We start from the raw sequence: 18,255 nt of genomic DNA on the forward strand, positions 1-18,255 counted from the left end.
GCCCTGCACACCTGTAATAATGCATCATGAAACACGAATTATGCCCGCTTTTTTCGTAGTTTTCCACCATGTCAGCACGTTTATACATGGATATTTTCACATATCGCTAAAATGACCATGCGGATGGGGGGATCAACGTGTTCGCGTTCCAGCTGCACTTCGGCCGCTTGCACACTTATGCAGTGCGACCACTTTGTCATCATTTCTGTGTTACACACCGGGAATCCAAAGTGTTTAGCTAAACCTAGGCTCTCACCTAAATTGAAACAATGCGATTCATTTCTGAAACCAAGGAAACTTGTTTTGCACCGAGGCAGATCATAGACGAAATCCTTCTGAAGGTCGCCATTCCATTTTGTCTGGACTGAAGCGCCGCCTATAGTTAATGGAAGTCGAAGGTCGTTTCTGAAGACGAGCGGCTGATTGGTTGAGTCAACAAGTTAATTCGCTTGTAAAGTATGTTAGGGCCCTAGGGTTGAACCCCTGAGATACGATTTAGTAAAACGTTTCCTTACCTTCGCTGCATATTACCAAAGCAACTTAACCACTCGTTTACTCCAAGGAACGTATTATTACCAGTATTATTACCAGCAAAGGTCTTCTCGTATGGAAATATTATACTTATATTGCGCTTCAGTTTCGCTGTGGATACATTCCTACGGCGAAATGCACTATTGGCTTCCGAATGAATGTGTGCAGCGCTAAGAACAAAACGCTTACAACGCCTACAGTGCAAAGATTTCAGGCTGTCGTCCAGGTTTGTGTGACTTGGACTGCAGTTTTGAAGGAAAATGCCACAATTCGTTGCTTACCGAAAAAAAAAAAAGATTAAGACGTTCCCCTGAAACTGCGTTCTCTGTGTCCATCTAACAGGCTGTATACACCGTTGAAACTATCCGCTACTTCATGAAGGCCTTTGTCGAACAGGCTCATTGGATGGAGCATTCTTCGAAAATGGCGGCCAAGTACAAGGTATAGTAAAGATGCATGCATGATTTTCTTAATGCGAAATGGGATGCCCAAGTATTCTGTCTTGTGCAACAAGCAACAGAGTTTACAACGTAAAATGAACCAATTCGTACAACGCCTTTTGGTGAAAGGGTCAGGTTTCCAGTTAAACTAGACGAAAGTCTTTGTACGCAAAGAGCCGGTATTGAATTAAACAATAGTTCTCAGCATTATATATGTTTTTAAATTCTACGCTAGTGCTAGCCTTATTTGTATCTGAGGAGATGTGTTGTCGCTTACGCGAGAGATGCTTTCTGGAAGTCTATGCGGGGGATTTGTATTGCAGCATGTCGTACATTACGTACTTGATTCTGGTCAGCATTAATGCAAAAACTGACTAATAAAAAAATGTGACTGATTACTTTATTCCAAGGGGGAAGGACTGTGCGCCGAAATTGAAGGCGCTAGTCATTGTAGCTACCACCCGTATTTAAAATTTATTCCCTCGCAATGTCAAAGAAAGAAGCCAACGGACACTGACACAAGCATGGCGCATTTTCGGTGCTATTGTGAAGTAGAAAGGTAATTGTAGAGATAATTGATTGCAAAGTAAAAGAAAAAAATACAAGCTACGAGTAGGATACGATGTCACGACATTGTACATTTTTATCTATTTTTCTTCACATTATATTTTCTCTGACAGCGGTCGTTAATATTTGCAACAGTGGCTGTAGCTCCCTCCTTATGTATCTAATAAAGAAGCGCATTATTTTCCTAGCATTATTTTGCCAGTCAGGCAATGTTGTGCGAAGTATTGAAAATTGAAAGAGCGCATTAGAGAGCTCGTTGCGTTAGTTTTTAACCAGAGAAGAGTATCAAAATCACGTAATTGCTATTAGTTTGTATGCACCAGGAGCTGAAGCAATTTGTTTACAAGATCGTTCAGAAGAAGCTAAAGCTTTCAGCTGCCATACCATGCGCTCAGACGCCATTTAGATATCATGACATGCCGAAAAAACAAATTCTTCTTTCAAATATTTTTTTTATGCTGGGCTAGGCACGCATTTCTTTTTGGTGATCTTCAGTTACGCGGTGTAACCCAGCTGGCTAAAAAAAAAAAAAAAAGTTGATTTGTTAGTGGTAGGTAATCTTTTTTATTATTGACATCTATGGTTTACATATTGTATGCTTTGCTTTGTAGTGCACCTTCACGGACTATAGGAATCTATTTTTCATAGTTTATCAAGTACACCTTGAAAGGTTAAATCATTCAAAGTTATAATGCAACAGCAATGCTTTGAGTCTTTCTGTTTTAGTGGCTTTAATCTGTTTATGCCATAAACCATAGTTATGCACTTGCACGAATCCATTTCTGATCTCTTCCGGACTTGGTGCTTCCAAGCAGGCGGCATACAATTAGAAAAGATTTGCGGGCCTCTTTTTAAGCGCATGATGGCCGTGCTGAAAGCATTGTACCGTGGCAGCACCTGACGCCAGTCCGAGCTACAAGGCTTGAGCTTGGTGGCTCGAAATGGTGAGCGCCAGTGGTTACAGTATCCTTAAGAAAATGCTTGTTCATTTTAAATTTCTACACTCAGGATACTCATAGATATTTAAAGTGAGAATTAAAAGGCTTTTGTGCAGCACATGCCGTAATACCATTTCGATACGTGCGTGCAAATTTTATATAGCCAGTCCTTCCCTCCCATTAAGACCCCTCAATAAACTAAACGTAGCGTCATATCTTCTCTCCTCCCACGGCGCCCGTGCTCCTTTCCCGTTTCGACAGTGGCTCCACGCACGCAGTGCGCAGCTATCAGCAGCTCTCCGGAGCAGGCGCTGGTAAAGGCGCTGTCGCCTATTCTCATCAGAGAATTTTAGCTTGCATTTTGTCGCAGTGTGTGCACGCTTAAATGTTACTGGCTGCTGAAACATCAATTCATAATGTAGAAAGAGATTTCGCGCTAAATAGATTCAGCTGTCAGTGTATTATAGCCAGGGTGTCTAACCGGAATTTTTTCCGGTTCGGGTTCACGCTTTTCAGGTTCGGGTTCGGTTTCGGCTCCAGAGACACATTCCGTTCCGGTTCGAACAGGTTCCACCCAGCTCGATCCGGTTCAAACGGGCTGAAATGGGTTCAGAAAAAAAAAAAAAGAAAAAGCCTTCAGGGGAATTTTTTGCTCCATGTTTTTAATACTGGGTTGTTTTTCCGGTTTCACTATATAAAAAATTCTAGCGGGCAGTTTGGACCACTGAAGTGTTGATGAGGCGAAAGCCGTTATAGCGCGCTAGATCGTAGCCCTCCTCTACGGCATCTCTATCTCTCTCTCTTCTTTCACTCCCACCTTCCTTCCTTCCTTTACGGCGTGGTACATGTGTCCGCGGAGAATTGTGACAGATACTGCTCCCTTTTTCCCCTGTAAATCAATTTGAAATGCCGCCAATGCCTGCTGTACTGATGCCTCGTAGACATCTGGGTCTGCTTCTGTTTGCTGTGTAGGGACGAGAGGTGGTGAAGGGTGGCTGTTCCTGGCCCTATGGGGCTGGGACGGTAGGTCAACGCCGCTTGCGGCGAAGTCTAGCCAGGCACCCAACTTTTATCTGTTGTAGGCCGTCATTGCACCCGCCACCGCTTAGGTTGTGGGCGATGGCTGCTGCGGCGCGCGTCTTTCTCTCCCTTTTCTTTTTACTTCGTCTTTACTTTCTTCTGTCCGCACGAGGCAGCGGAGGCGAAATAAAGAGCCGTTCGTTTGCTGTGCGATGTCGGACGCGAAGTGAAGAGGCGTTCGTGTGCTGTGCGATGTCAGCGCACGTTAAAGATACTAATAATAATAATTGGTTCACATGAAGATAAAGGCTCAGTATCTGTCACACTTGCTAGAAATTACTGCGTAGCCCTCCACTGTGGCTCCTCTTTCTCTCTTTCCTCTTTCACTCCCACCTTCCTTCCTTCTTTTGCGTCGCGGTTCAGGTGTCCACAGAAACAAGTGTGATATATACTGCGCCTTTCCCTTCCTGTGAACCAATTATTATTATAGGCAGCACAGGTGGGTGAGCTACAGAGCCAGTAGCAGGCCCGTGCATTTTCTTTTCCTTCTTCCTACAGCCACAACAACAATAGCGAACACAACCAGCATTCCATTCAACGCATTAAAGTTCACTGGCTACAGCCACAACAACAATAGCGAACGCAACCAGCATTCCATTCAACGCGTTAAAGTTCACAGGCGATCTAACCATCGCTTACAGGAAATTAAAGGCGCAGTATCTGTCACTCGCAGAATCCCGCTATCTTAACGGTAGACAAAGGGAATTGTGATGAACGTTTCACGATCCCGGGTGTTGCGCAGTTGGTGATGCGCTCGGTTATGGATCCAAGGAATGAAGGTTGGATTCCTTGTGGAGACAAGGTTTATTTATTTATTTTTAAACATCGTCCTCTAACGCCCTCTGCAGACAATGATGAGGCATTAAAGGCTTTTGCCTTAATAAACGTTAAAAATTCATATACTAGTACGTCTCTTAATTTTTTGTCGTCAGAAGTGACAGGCTCTAATCGGTTTTACAGACGTCAACAAAATGTTTATAATGAGTGACCGCGAATTATGGGAGAAAAATAATGATTATTGTCATTCGCACATAACCATTGCAACTAAAGCTGTCACGTGCCGAAGGTAAAAGAAAATAATGTTTCTTCCTGCGCTTTTCAAGTACAAAATATTTTACATGAATTTTAGTTTAGAGCGAGACCTCTACTACTACAAGTACAAAAATATATCGTCTGGCTGTCAGAAAAGGACTTTGAAATCAGATAAAGGTCGAACCAAGCAAACACTTCAAGAATAACTATGTATATACCACGTGTGACTGTATGTATATATCGCCTAGCTTGCGGGACCCTTTGCATTTCGCGTTTCGATATAGGTGAAAGGCAGAGAAAGGCACCCGTGTTTTGTGGCTCTAAAGACTCTGACAAAAGTCCCCTCCCCCACGTATTGGAGTTGGAGTCCTTATCGGATCTGCCGGAGAACCGGATTAATTCTCTCACTCCTTTGGCCGCGACGTGATGCGATCCCCGCCTTGTTGCGCCTGCATAGGCTGGCTATATAATGTCTTCCAGAATATTGAGGCTCTTAGACTGGTATGTTTTTTCGCATATTTACAATAAACATGACATGAAATCATGGCTGCTCATAAATATTACATTATGTGCTTAATGAATACTGCCAGCTTTTTTATTATCCGGCATAAAAGGCCGAAGCAAGAGCTCATTGTCGAGGGTTGTTGACATCATCCGAGTTCAATGACAAATTAGATGTACTTTAGTTCAAAAATGCTCTCTCGACGCTGACTTGCGTATATGGCACGGCAAGCGCTACTGTACCTAATGAATACAGTTCTGGGCGCCGCAACTTCTCCTCCCCAAAATTAAAAACACTCGGGTCTGCTTATTCTGGGCGCTTCCTCAAATGCATAGAACAGGCTCTGTACTTCTTTAATTTTGAGACAATTGCAGCTGTCTCCGATACCTTGCAGGCAGTCTTCTCCTCTTTCCAAAAGAAACGCTTCAAGCTCTTAGGGGCAGATTCTGCTGCTGTTTGCAGATGTACTTAATCGCCGCAGCGATCCTACGAAGCCGCTTCCGTGTGGCGACCAAAGGTTGTTTTTCTCGGCACTTTTCCTCGCTGGTCAACGTAATGTGATATCGATGGCCTCACGCTGCAGTTCAGCGGTTGCACATATACTGCGGCTCCTTATATATATTTTTTTCTTCCCTAGGGTCTAGTCGAAGGCTCTGTCGGTCCGCTTGACCTGGTCCCTCTCCCTGCTTTTTAAGGTTTTTGTCCCGAACTCCCTCGTCACCGCGCAACCTTCACTCCATGCAGTTTAGTCATCAGCTACGTCTTCTCTCAGTGCCACTGTCTAGCCAGTATTAGATATTCGCATCAGTGATGATGGATAATGCGATGAAATGCGTTATTTTTTTCTGACACTGTTTTTTTAAGCATGTGAATTATTACTCCTACAGATGATTTCCCTTACTCCAGCCAGTCTTTACATTTGAACATCGTAGCTTCATTCTTGACATAGTCTTACATGCCAAGGGAAATAAAGGAAACAGCTATCGCTAGGAAAAAAAGGAAGATAACAAAAAATGGGAAATTGACTTAAGAATTCATCTTTTTGCTTTTTACTGCCTAGAAAGGCTCCCGAATCGGCTAACATTCTTTATGAGCGGCGCCATTGAACACGTGTTCGGGATGAAACGATACCCCGACACCAGACAAATGCTATGCATGTGGCATTATATTTTCTATTGTTCTTGTCATATTTTAGGAAGTGACAATTTTTCAATATAGTTGTGGTGTTCGAGATATGAAGTGGCGCGCTAGAAATAAGCGAGGAGAGCGCTTTACGAACAGTGATAAAAGGAGAAGTAATGAAGGCAATTTGCCAGCAAATGTGGGTCGGAACAGTACCGTGAACCGGTTCGGAATGGTTCCTCCGATTTGTTCCGATTCGGGTTCAGTTCCAAAATTGCGGAAAAAAATCGGATTCGGTTAGGTTCCAGTTGCGGGCGAAATGTCGGGTTCGGTTCCGGTTTTTCGTTCGGTTCCGGTTCGACACCCTAATTACACCATACGTACGCGACTTCGGCGTAGGTTCAACTCGCCTTCACCTCTGTGCGCCCGTCAATCTTCAGCCGTGGGCCAGACTGTGCGGCATGCTTTGAAAAAAATTGCAACTAGGCGGCAGTGGAGAACAATTTAGCAACAGTATATGTATGGTTTTTTTTTTTCAGTTTTTACTGACTTGTGAGCTGCGAGTAGACTTGAGAAGGCCCCGCCGGGGTGGCGCAGCGATTAAGGCGCTCGACTACTGTGCCCAAGGAAGCGGGATCGAATCCCGGACTCATTGGCTGCGTTTTATTGGAGGTTAAACGGAGTGGCGTCCGTGTACTGTGCGATGTTAGTGCACGTCAAATAACCCCAGCTGGTCAAAATCTCCGGCATCCTCCACAACGGCGTCTCTCATAGCCTTATTCGCTTTGGGACGTTACACCCCACAAACTAACCAAACCAAACCAAGTAAACTTGAGAAGAGTGGCAGCAGTTGTCTTCCATGTGTTTTCGATTTCAGCTTCGGATCTATCACCGCTTGCATGCCTAGCGGGCGAAATCGAGAGCTAGCTGAACAATCGAACGCAAAGCACGGAAGATGTGGCTTTACCCGGCCGCCCAATAGCTGTGACTGCTTCGTTAAATGCAGCGACACACTGAAAACATGCAGTTAGCTTATATTCATGACAAAGACAATGCCAGAAAGCATGGCTAAGGCGCTAAAAAGCAAGATTCTTTACCTAATCGAGATCTAACACGAAAACTGTATAAAATATATGATGCGCGGGCATGCAGCACTTGGCAGGGCGAAAAAATGACCGAATCCGCACACAGTGCGTGGCGGCATATTATGTTAGAGAAGAGCAATTGCTCACTTAACACACAGAGCCGCGACCATTTCGTTGAGTTGAAGTCTGGCCGGCCGATTCAGTGCAGCGAACCCTACCTCCGGGCCGCATCTCGATTCGCGGACGGCATTGTAAACAATTGTTTGCCATCATGTTCACGTGCTCTGCACCCGAAAGGCAGCAACATGGCATTTCGAGCAAAGCAAATAAAACAAAAAGACATCGCAAGAGGCGCGAGCCGTAGGAAAATACACGGCGATGTGCGCCGCACATGTGTTTGGCACCGCGGGAAAGGAGGCAGCAACACAACAAGCAAGCAAAAAGTTCTGGGAATCAAGTGACGGCACTAGGCCGATGGGAAGGTCGCACGCGGAAGGAAAGCGCAGGAGAGGAGCCGGGAGCGAATCTACGTGTTGGCGTTACTTTTAGTTCGAGCTGCTTTACCTCCCCCCCCCCCCCCCCCCCCATTGCTTCAAAAATTTCATATATACTTTCGTATGCAGTTCTCACGCTATTACTGAGAGGAAGGCGCACACTTATCTGCAGCGAAAGTGCGCACGAGTCTTTAAATATGTAATAAATTCAGTGACAACGGATTTTTTTTTTTCAGAGTGGTGTGGCAAGAAAACTTTCTGAGTTTGGCTTTTGACAGTCCCCCCCCCCCCCCCCCTTTTTTTTTTATCGTGCACATTGAACTAAATCAGAAGGAACGTGTACAAGAGCTGTGTTACTTTTTTCTTCCGTTTGACATTCTCTTAAAAGAGCTGCGTGAAAACAATTTTTTAGCCTTCGCTGTTCTTGCTTGGCCTCCATTTTTTTTATTACGTATAAGGCACAGGCTCATGCCATGCTATTTTAACTAATGAGGCATTTCGCTTCCATTTCACCTGCGCAGAGTGCACCCAAGGCAATTCATTACTCGCTTTGCAAACCCCTGCGAGGTTGCCCACGGGCTTTTGCTGGACATCCCCTCTCATAAGTAAAAGCAGAGCTCTAGTACTGCAATGTGACGACAACCGTCTTCATTATACAGAAGATACGACAATTAATGGTTCTCTTGAAGTGAGGAAATTAGTACCGGTTTTGTTGTCACAGTAGTAAGCCTAACAGGTCAACTGGAGCCCCAAAGACTAAATTTGGCGTCATAGTTGTGAATCTTGCTCTCAAAATACATGACACAAGAAGTTTCCCCATGAACGAAGCATTTCATGAAGCAGGTTTGTGGTAACGTTTCGTTGCGATTCCCCATTTTGAAGCTTAATTATTCACGAACCAGTTCCTGATACCGGCGGCTGACCCCATATGCGTGGCATGCTGCTGGCTGCAATTTTTTTTCTCGTGACACCATGGCCAACGGACTACCAAACAGTAACATCATTTATTCTGTCAGCAGCTAGCGCAATGCTGCACTTAGGTCTAAACTGACTGCGCATGATCGCAGCACCTCCATACACCTTAACGCAGGTAGCGTAGCCAAATTGAGCACAGATACTTGCACTATCAAATATGCTGATCGACTGCAGCATTGGCTCGCGAAGAACAATATTTAGTGGTATGGAATACGGGCTGCAGTTTACCCGATTCTTTTTACTTTATTGTTCACTTACAGCTGAAGAGTATGAACGTGAACATCTTCTACCCGCTTTGGATTATGGACACCCAGAATCTGGAAAGAATCTACTCCACGGTAAGAGCCTCGCTGGAACGTAAATTTGTGCTTTCCCGCCATGTATGCTGTGTAAAGGCGGGGAAGAGGGAAAGCACTCTCTCTGCACACGAAGAGCAGGAACTCCCTATACTCGTGTCCTACACTTCCTAATGAATCAAATGAATCCTTCGTAAAGCTGACCTGCCACCAAATATTCACCATTCAACGTGGTGGGCTACACAGTATATTGTCACGTATAGGGTGACAAGGTCGACGACACAAATGACGGGTCGTTGATTGCACTGAAGAAACTCTTTATTGGGGTGACTTGCGCCCGCAAAAGAACTAAGCAACCCGGAGGCGGCGATAGCAACAAACGTGCTCCTCGGTCGTCGGACAAAGAATGCTCGTCACACTCAACCCTCAATTTAAAGGCTGCACAGAACAATCTAGATAACGTCGCAAACAGCTACCAGCACGGGCTGGAACATTGTGGAAAGACACCCGAGTGGCCGAAACCTTCGAGACAGATCTCGGTGCATCTTGCGCTACAACAAAACTGATAAAGGTGTGACTCGCAACATCGAGCATTAACAAACAAAGATACGGAACTGATACGCGGTCCAGAATCAGAGTGATAAGCCTGTATGCCAGCGGCTGTTAAAAAACAACAAATACTGTTTTGAAGGTTTCGCGGCATTACTCCCCCCTTAAAAAAACATCGCCTCGATATTCCAAAACAAAGAAACTTAAACATAAAACACTGCAAAGGTTAAACACCACAGATTTTTAACGCGCGTAATATGGCTTCAGTCGTACAACATGCACAGTCGAGCGCGATTTGAAGGTTATCGCGCGAGCGTCGACCGGGTATATGAACAGCGCCATGGCCCAGAATTCTCTGCCGAGGCGAGGGAGGTATCAAGCCAGCTTCCCTCACTCTTTTTGCTGTTCCTTTAGTAGCCGTCACTCCCTGCTGGGACATCACTTTCATTTTTTTTTTCGTTTGGTTCTACGAACAGGCAGTTATCGTTGTGAGCACGACGTATTCTTCGGTATTATCTGAAATTGGACACTTTATCGCAACAAATGGAAAGCTTAGAATAGAGAAAAAGGGCGGCGAGTATGTCGCGGGGGTGATGGTTGTTGCATGGAACAGCGAACGAGGGAGAGAAGAGTGCGAAATCATGATTTTTCCTGTTCCAAACCTGGCCGCCAGGTGCCTGGAGTGCAAGGCTGGTCGACGCTCGCGCGATAACCTTCAAATCGCGCTCGACTGTACAATTTCTGGGCGTGCGCGTCGCCGTTGTGATGCTGACGTTCCGTCGGGAATGACTTCACAGTCCAGTGGTCCGACGCGGCGAAGGTTTTTGTATGGCCCAAAGTATCGACGCAACAACTTTTCACTTAATCCGCGACGGCGAATTGGTGTCCAAACCCACACTTGGTCTCCTGGATTGTACTCCGCGTGGCGCCGTCGTAAGATGTATCGTTGGCTGTCGGTGCGCTGTTTGTCTTTAATACGCAGCCGTGCGAGTCGTCGGGCTTCCTCTGCACGCTGCAGGTAGGCGGCGACGTCAAGGTTGTCTTCGCTGGTTACGTGCGGCAGCATTGCGTCGAGCGTCGTCGTGGGCTCCCTGCCGTACACAAGCTTAAACGGGGTCGCTCTGGTCGTCTCCTGGATTGCCGTGTTATACGCGAAGATCACGTACGGCAAGATGGCGTCCCAGGACTAGTGTTCAGCATCGACCTACATAGCGATCATGTCCGCGATCGTTTTGTTCAGGCGCTCCGTAAGGCCATTGGTCTGGGGATGGTACGCAGTTGTTCGTCGATGGCTTGTGTGACTGTATTCCAGGATGGCTTGCGTCAACTCTACCGTAAACGCCGTTCCCCTGTCCGTGATGAGCACTTCTGGGGCGCCGTGTCGCAAGAGAATTTGTTCGACAAAAAATTTGGCGACTTCTGCCGCGGTACCATTTGGTAGTGCTCTTGCTTCGGCGTAACGTGTAAGGTAGCCAGTGGCCACGATCATCCACTTGTTACCCGTAGACGAAGATGGAAAGAAGCCGAGGAGATCCATCCCAATTTGTTGAAAGGGCAGGATTGGGGGCGGAATCGGGTTTAGTAGTCCTGCTGGTCTGATCGGCGGCATCTTGCGTCGTTGGCACTCACGACACGCCTTCACGTAGTGGGCAACTTCGGCAGGCAGTCGCGGCCAGTAATACTCGACGCAACGTGCGCGCAAATCCGAGGTGGCCTGCTGTGGGCTCATCGTGCAATGCCTGCAGAATTTGTTGCCGAAGGGTTTTAGGCACTACGAGAAGCTGCGCGGTCTTGCTGGGTGCGAAGTTCTTCACGAGGAGGCCATTGCTTAACGTGAAGGATGATAAATGTCGCCTGAACACACCAGGAGGGGAAGCGGTCTCTCCTTCCAGTAATCGGCTAGCGCTTTCAGCTCAGGGTCTGATCGCTGTTGTTCTGCGAAACTGCTGGCGCTTACTGGTCCTAAAAAGGCGTCGTCGTCATCGTCCTTCGGGGGAGCATCGACGGGATGGTTTCGCGGCAATATTTCATAAAAATTACAGGGGTGTATATAAGTTCTCTTATGTGCAAAATCCGCAAGCATTGCAAATTCTTTGCCAAGTTGCGTTACGAGTTGTGAGTCTCGTTGCTTACCCCTATTGCTTTGTCGCCGTTTCTTTTGGTCACATATTCGGCGAAGTCAAACTTTGGGGCTTAATGGTGCAAATTTTTGGGGTTTGCCGCCCGAATTTGGAAGTCACCATTGAGACAGCCAAGTTAGGTTAGACACCAACTTTTCACAAATTTGGAAAATGTCACACCTAGGGGTCCAAGGAGCAAACATTTACTGACCCTATCGCCTCCAACACTATAACTACCATCACCATCACTATCTATGTTAACACTATCACTAGCAGCAGCTATCATTGTTAAGATCTATCGCCATTTTATTACTATCAATATCAGCACCTATTATTATTGCTATGTACCATTACATATTAGTAACCGTCACTACTATCATTACATATATGTTGGTTATGCGCTGTTGCTTCAACGTTGTTTTTTTTTTTTTTTTTTTTTTTTTTACCGTACAACGGTATCATGCGTAGATATGGGTCGCTCATGAGGGGACCGGATCCTTTGAGCGGCTCTTTCAAAAGAGCGGGTGAGTGGCGGCTCACTATATGTGGGCGGCGGTTCTTTTGATGAGTCGGCTCTCTCGTTCAGTGATCCGATTCATGCCGAACGGTTCCTTGGGAGTCGGATCTCCTTGTTGCGACTTCGGTGCCGTCTATTAGTGATGCGAGAAAGCAAATGCCCGCCCGCATGGCCTCCGAGATCACCCCTCTGCCCCTCCCCCCCCTCCCCCCGTGCGCGTTAGAGAGTTGCGCGCACGTAGGTTACCTTGGAGGCCATATACTGTTAAAAATAAACTCGTGCGACTTACTATAAAGAATATAGAAGCCACAGTCATTACTAAATTTCCGCGACTGTTGCTAGCATGCTACTAATTGTTTACTACCCCAAACACAGTGCAGGTCACAGTGCAGGACTGCAGTCATTACTAACCAAGGTAGGTGATGCAGCAGCGATTACTAGTTACTAGGACTGAACTAGCAGCGGTTACTAGGACTAAAAAGGTGAACAGAAATTTGTAAAATAATGTGGACAATGCTCGCACCAAGATGGCAAAGCGGACATTTATAATAAGATTATATTCTAGGCGCTATATTAAGATATATTAGCAGCGTGGTCATACACGCTTAAATTTTTTATTTTTGCCATTTCAAGCGCAAAAATAATTAAACTATCTTCTTTGAACTTGCGAGTGTCACTGGCTCTAAAACAGGGTGTCACCATGTAGGGGATATAAGCTCGCTGAAAGTTGCTGTTCTGTATGCGCGCGCAGAGCGGTGGTGCTCTTCGCCGTAGCTCTTCTTGTCCGAAGGATATACGTTACGGCCCGATATATGAAGACATTCAGGCAACGTTTCGGCAACATTCTGCGTTGCTTGGATGGTTACAGCGGAAGGCTGGTTCTTATTATTATGCTCGCCTGGATAGTCTAGTTCCAGTGAATAGCTCTTTCAGCTGGTAACGGTTACTACCACTCCATTTATTAACTGCCGTTACTAAGAATTTAGGAACATATGAGACAAGCACTTACTAGGTTTGCCTTTCAAAGTAGCACAACCTTTTTTTTAAGAGTGTACCTCCCACCCTTCCTCACAAGAGTCGAAAACACCCCCCTCGCCTCCCCTCGCCTTCAGCTTTCTTTTGAACCGCTCTTGCACAAGAGCGAGAATGAACGGCGGTTCACTGAGTGGCGGCTCATTGAGCGGCAGTTCGTTTGGAGAGCCGGTGACTCCATGAGCGGGGCTCGTTTGGAGAGCCATCGTTCAGTGAGCCTCCAGGAACCGTAAGCCGCGGTTCTTTTGAGAGCCACCCTTTCAGTGGGCCATCAGGAACCGTTCCGCTAGAGTCGGGTCCTCCGATTGCTGCGATTTTAGCGCCATCTATTAGCACTACGAGAAAGCAACTCCAGTGGGCCACGGCCGGTCTCGAGGGAGAACGCGCGTGGGCAGGCAGGGGTGGATCGAGCCGGCATACAAAAAGAAAAAAGACTGCCCTGTGCACGATCCTGTACACGCCGTAGACTTCCATCGGTCAGAGTGCATTCGGTTGCTTCGCTGCCGTGTCGAGGCTCCGTGCGGGCGACCCAGCCTCAATGGTGCTTGCATGCTTCGGGTGGTCGCCGCCGGTTTTGTGCTTATTTCATTTTGCTTTCCATGCTTGCTGTGCGCAATTTTCTCAAGCTTCATTACAACAAGGCGAATGTCGAATGCATAACATCTTTCGCAGCGAGCCCAAGAGAAAAAAAATCCTGTTCGGTCGCGTACAAACAGCATCGACTGAACGGAAACAGATAAGTGCCTTAACTGAAAAATTGAAACCACTCCTCACAGCATGAATGGTGAGCACTGCGGCTTGAAGTAGACAATAAATTAATGAGTCAGTGAATGAAAAACTGTCAGCATGTGTACGTGGCGGTGAAAAAAGGACAGTTGAACAAGTTTGAGTTACGGGACCAGCGAAGAAATCTGCCCCCAGGTAGAAAGGAAAAACGGGAGAAGCCGGGAGGCTGAGAGTAGTGGTCGTTAAAAAAAACTGCCTCAAATTTGAAAAAAAAAAAAGGAATATAAGAATGTAAGAAGAGAAAGAAAAAAAACGGGGAGGGCAAGGCCAACGACCGCAATTTAGACAAGAGAAGTACTAACGCGGACTGTAGCTACAAAGCGCAAACTCCGTTAAAAAAAAAAAACAAAAAAACGATGCATTTGCATTATACTTCATGCTCCCCATGAATTTACCGTCTCCGGAAATATAGGACGAACCTCGAATCCGTTGGTTTCCTTTCTGTATAATTATACTTCACTATCTATATCGGTTATATGATCCCTATCTTTATTTAGTAAAAGTCAGCGCACATGACATTTTGGGCTATTTTTAGAAGTTGATGACACCAAATATTTACTAAGGATAATTCTCAGTGTGGTGAATAATGGTCAATGTTACTGAGATAATTTTGAAATGATAGGATAAGAAATGAACAAAATCCTAGCTTGGGGAATGCGCGCACCTTCAGTAAATAGAGTGAACATAAAGAGAAAGGATCGCGTCTAAAAAAAAAAAAAAAACAGATATTGCTGTTCACTGGGATTTCGTAGTCACCACGAAGGGAGATAGAATGGCGATACAATTAGTTCCACACTTTCGTTGAGGACGGGGTGTCTTTTTAACCTGAATTGAGTAGACATGTCCGTGGCAGAGCACGCGGCATGCACATGGCACGCCCGAACACGCGTAATAGCCTGTTAATACTACGCGTATACTCCCGTAAGCATGAGGGCTCGAGTTCCGTCGCCCCCTTCCCACCAAATATTGCAGCCCCCCTCCCCCCTATTTTTCTCATATATAACACAGTTTGAAGAAACATAAATGCACTGCTGAATAATCGTGTTATATTTATTTTCACTGATACCTTTGAACGGTTGCACCAGCACATGATGCATGATCAGTGAGAGCCGGGATGCATCGTCCGAACAGCAGCGGTCAACGTGAGGCACCATGCTTGCAAGATCTGCCTCTGAAGAAAGGTTCGGCACGGCTCACTGAACGATAGGGCGAGCCGGATCTCCAAACTTCTGCTCACTCGTTCTTTAATAAGAGCGGTTGAAAAGACAGCCGTAGGCGAATAGGGTACAGGGCTCTAGCGAGAGAGTGGAATCAATGAACGAGATAAAGAAAGACAGAGCCGGCTTTCTTTCTCTCTTTCTCTCAAATAGAACCGCTGGTTGCTCCTCAGTGACCTAGACTTGAGCCGTTAAAATGAGCTAGCTCACTTCAGTGAGCTTAGCAGTTCTGAGCCACTCACTAAAGTGAGCCGTTTTTCCCATTTCTAGTCATGCGGACGGTGGCAATACGGTTTTTCTAGGCCACCCACGAGCCATAAATGTTTTCTAATTCAAAAATAGCTGCGGAAAATTTCTCTCGCAAAGACAATATTGAGGGAGAACAGCACGGTTCTGTTTAAAATTAAACACTTAGGCTTATGTGGCTAGATTCTGAGTTTTTCTGGTCACTATGTGATTTTTTCTTGCGAATTTTTAAGATATCACCTGAGCACCCTTTGTCTTGAGCTCTATGCTACCTCTTGTGAAGCTGCTCCAAATTCGTCGTTACGGTCGCGCATAATGTCCATTAGGCAATGAGCGCTCGAATGGCTACCGGCGAGTGGTGGTATTATTAGTACACGTTGCAGTGCTCTCACAAGCATCCGCTTATACACTGCAGCACACTCTTGATTTCATATATAAAGCGAACACTCAATCAACGACTTGCGTACATTCATGGCCATCTCACGATGGTGTGCTTTGAGTATTCATTGGCAAAAGCAGTCGTTTGAATATTTTTGGCCTTTCGACCAGAAATTGTTGGCTACAACACTCGCCTACGCAACACGGCTGCTCTCATCATGATGCGGGCGAAATTTCTAATTGACCTTAATGCCAGGTACATTTCATGCTGCAAAGCGGATACACGTGTAGCAGTCGGGAGCTGCGACTACTTGCTACTCGAAATCTCTCTAAAAATTGAACTATTTAATGTATTTCATGGCTAAATACGTCTCTTCTCAGGCTTGGAATTGGAAAACAAGATCAAAAAGCACTCAATGTTTTTTTTTTATTCTAGCTAGTGTCACTTTTGTTTTATATTATTCCACAAACATTTCCTTTGTATTTTGTTGGCGTTCACATTGGGCAGTGTACGTTTAAAGTTTCCTTTTTCATTCTTAGCTTTCGTTCTCCGACTAATCTATACTTAAAGTTTTTGTTTTTCTTAATGGGCACTGCCTCTGCCAATTACTCCAACTAAATATTTGAAGTGGATTCAGTAGAACAGTGACGAATCTGGGTAACTGAACAAAAAGCGGCGGACGAATAATATTAGTTACGAGGATCATGAAAACATTTTTCGTACCTACAGGAATAATGATTAATGTTCTTAAGAGGCCTTCTGACTAACATTTGTCTGACGCGAATCTGGGTGATTGCTGAACATGGAAGTGCTTCGCTGTAAGCATTCCTGAGCTTAGAACACTTTGAAAAGCCCCCCCCCCCCCCCTCCCCCCACCTCATATGCAGTCCAGAAATGCAGTTCCGCATCTAAACCTGCCATGCTTATTTGCCGGCTTTGAAGAATTCACAAAACATTAGCGAGTCATTTCACACGAGGTTTGGGCCTATTGTTCACCTCGAGGTGTCATACAATGGTATAACGAGTCTTTTATTTCCGTCCCGATTTTGCAGACCATGGTGAACCGCAAGGAGATCGCAGAGAGCTATTATCTACTTCGCCGAGCCACCATGCATCGCTACTGGTCCAAGTTTTCTAAGGAACAGGCCGAACCAGAGTAGGCTATGCCTTTTTCTTCTATTCTACGCCTTTCTGGGAACTAACCAGTGTAAAATTTCTTTCACTGAGAGCCGCAAAAGTACTCAGCGGACGCATTAGAACGTAGTTTAAGTTTACGATATCCTTCAACAAAAACGGGGCAGGTCGCAATGGTTGAAGCCTGCTCTGGCGCTGCGTCGAGCATTCCAGTTTAGGAGTAGAGACAATGAACTACTCTGCACTTGAAAACAATTCACTATCTTGATCGGAGATGTAGTCCTCTTACCGAAATTCACAGTTTGCGTTGTTTTCAGGAATATTTTCATCTTAACCTCGAGCCATCTGATTGGGAGAAATGCCGGAGGGATGTTATATTTTCTTTTTCCTCTTCTTAGTTGATCCTTTTACACCAGCCGGAAAAATGAGCTGTGCATTGCTCTAAACGTTAAGCTAGGAAACAAATATTTTAGTCATACGTTTTTTATTTATGCCGGCTACAATCCTGAGCTGCCTGGTTGTTACTACATTCGTTGCACCTCGTTACTAGCTTTTAGAACTGGGGACGCATCACCAATAACGCTAAATGCGCGACTGATTTTTTTTTCGCATATTCAGTGTGCTTTTCCTGCTGGAAGAAAGCTCAACGTAAATTCATGCACCTTGTTACTAGCCTTTAGAACTGGGGACGCATCACCAATAACGCTAAATGCGCGACTGATTTTTTTTCGCATATTCAGTGTGCTTTTCCTGCTGGAAGAAAGCTCAACGTAAATTCATACAAGATTGTTTCTTCCTAAACAGGAATCTGTTCGGCATCATAACCTTTGCTGAAGGCGTTACATCACTAAACGACATATTCTCTGGCAATTTTTAAAAAGCCACATTTTATGTATTTTTTTTCTAAGAGAATTCCCTATTTTTATAAACCAAAACTCTGCTTCCACTCGCAGTGGCATTCCATGAGGCAGAGCCTTTGACGCTCTTAAAGCGATTCCGTTCAAAGTCGTTTCTTATTATATGAATGTATCGTTCACGCGGGAAGCACAAGGCTAAAAAATTTATGCTTGTTTTGTTTACAGTAGCATCAAGAAAATCTTTAGGTAAAGGCTTTGTGCTTTTGATCTTGCGCTCATCTGAGCGCTGATAGTGACTACCAACTAAAGTTGGTTCGAAGGAAGATATTCTCACACACAATTTCTCTAAAGTAGTT

General features: G+C 45.4%; 1 protein-coding gene across 1 annotated transcript in view; it reads left to right on the top strand.

The window, feature by feature from the left end:
• Positions 1-18,255, top strand: part of LOC146194974 (neprilysin-1-like) — a 61,356-nt gene that overhangs the window by 25,809 nt on the left and 17,292 nt on the right. The window contains exons 7-9 of the mRNA XM_084596168.1: positions 874-972; positions 9,027-9,104; positions 16,961-17,064. Of these exons, the coding sequence (XP_084452294.1) occupies positions 874-972; positions 9,027-9,104; positions 16,961-17,064 (281 nt within the window). The remainder of the gene's footprint in view (positions 1-873; positions 973-9,026; positions 9,105-16,960; positions 17,065-18,255) is intronic.

The sequence above is a fragment of the Amblyomma maculatum genome, chromosome 3 (assembly GCF_055883805.1).
Source record: "Amblyomma maculatum isolate TAMU_Amacu chromosome 3, ASM5588380v1, whole genome shotgun sequence".
Classification (NCBI taxonomy): Eukaryota; Metazoa; Arthropoda; class Arachnida; order Ixodida; family Ixodidae; genus Amblyomma; species Amblyomma maculatum.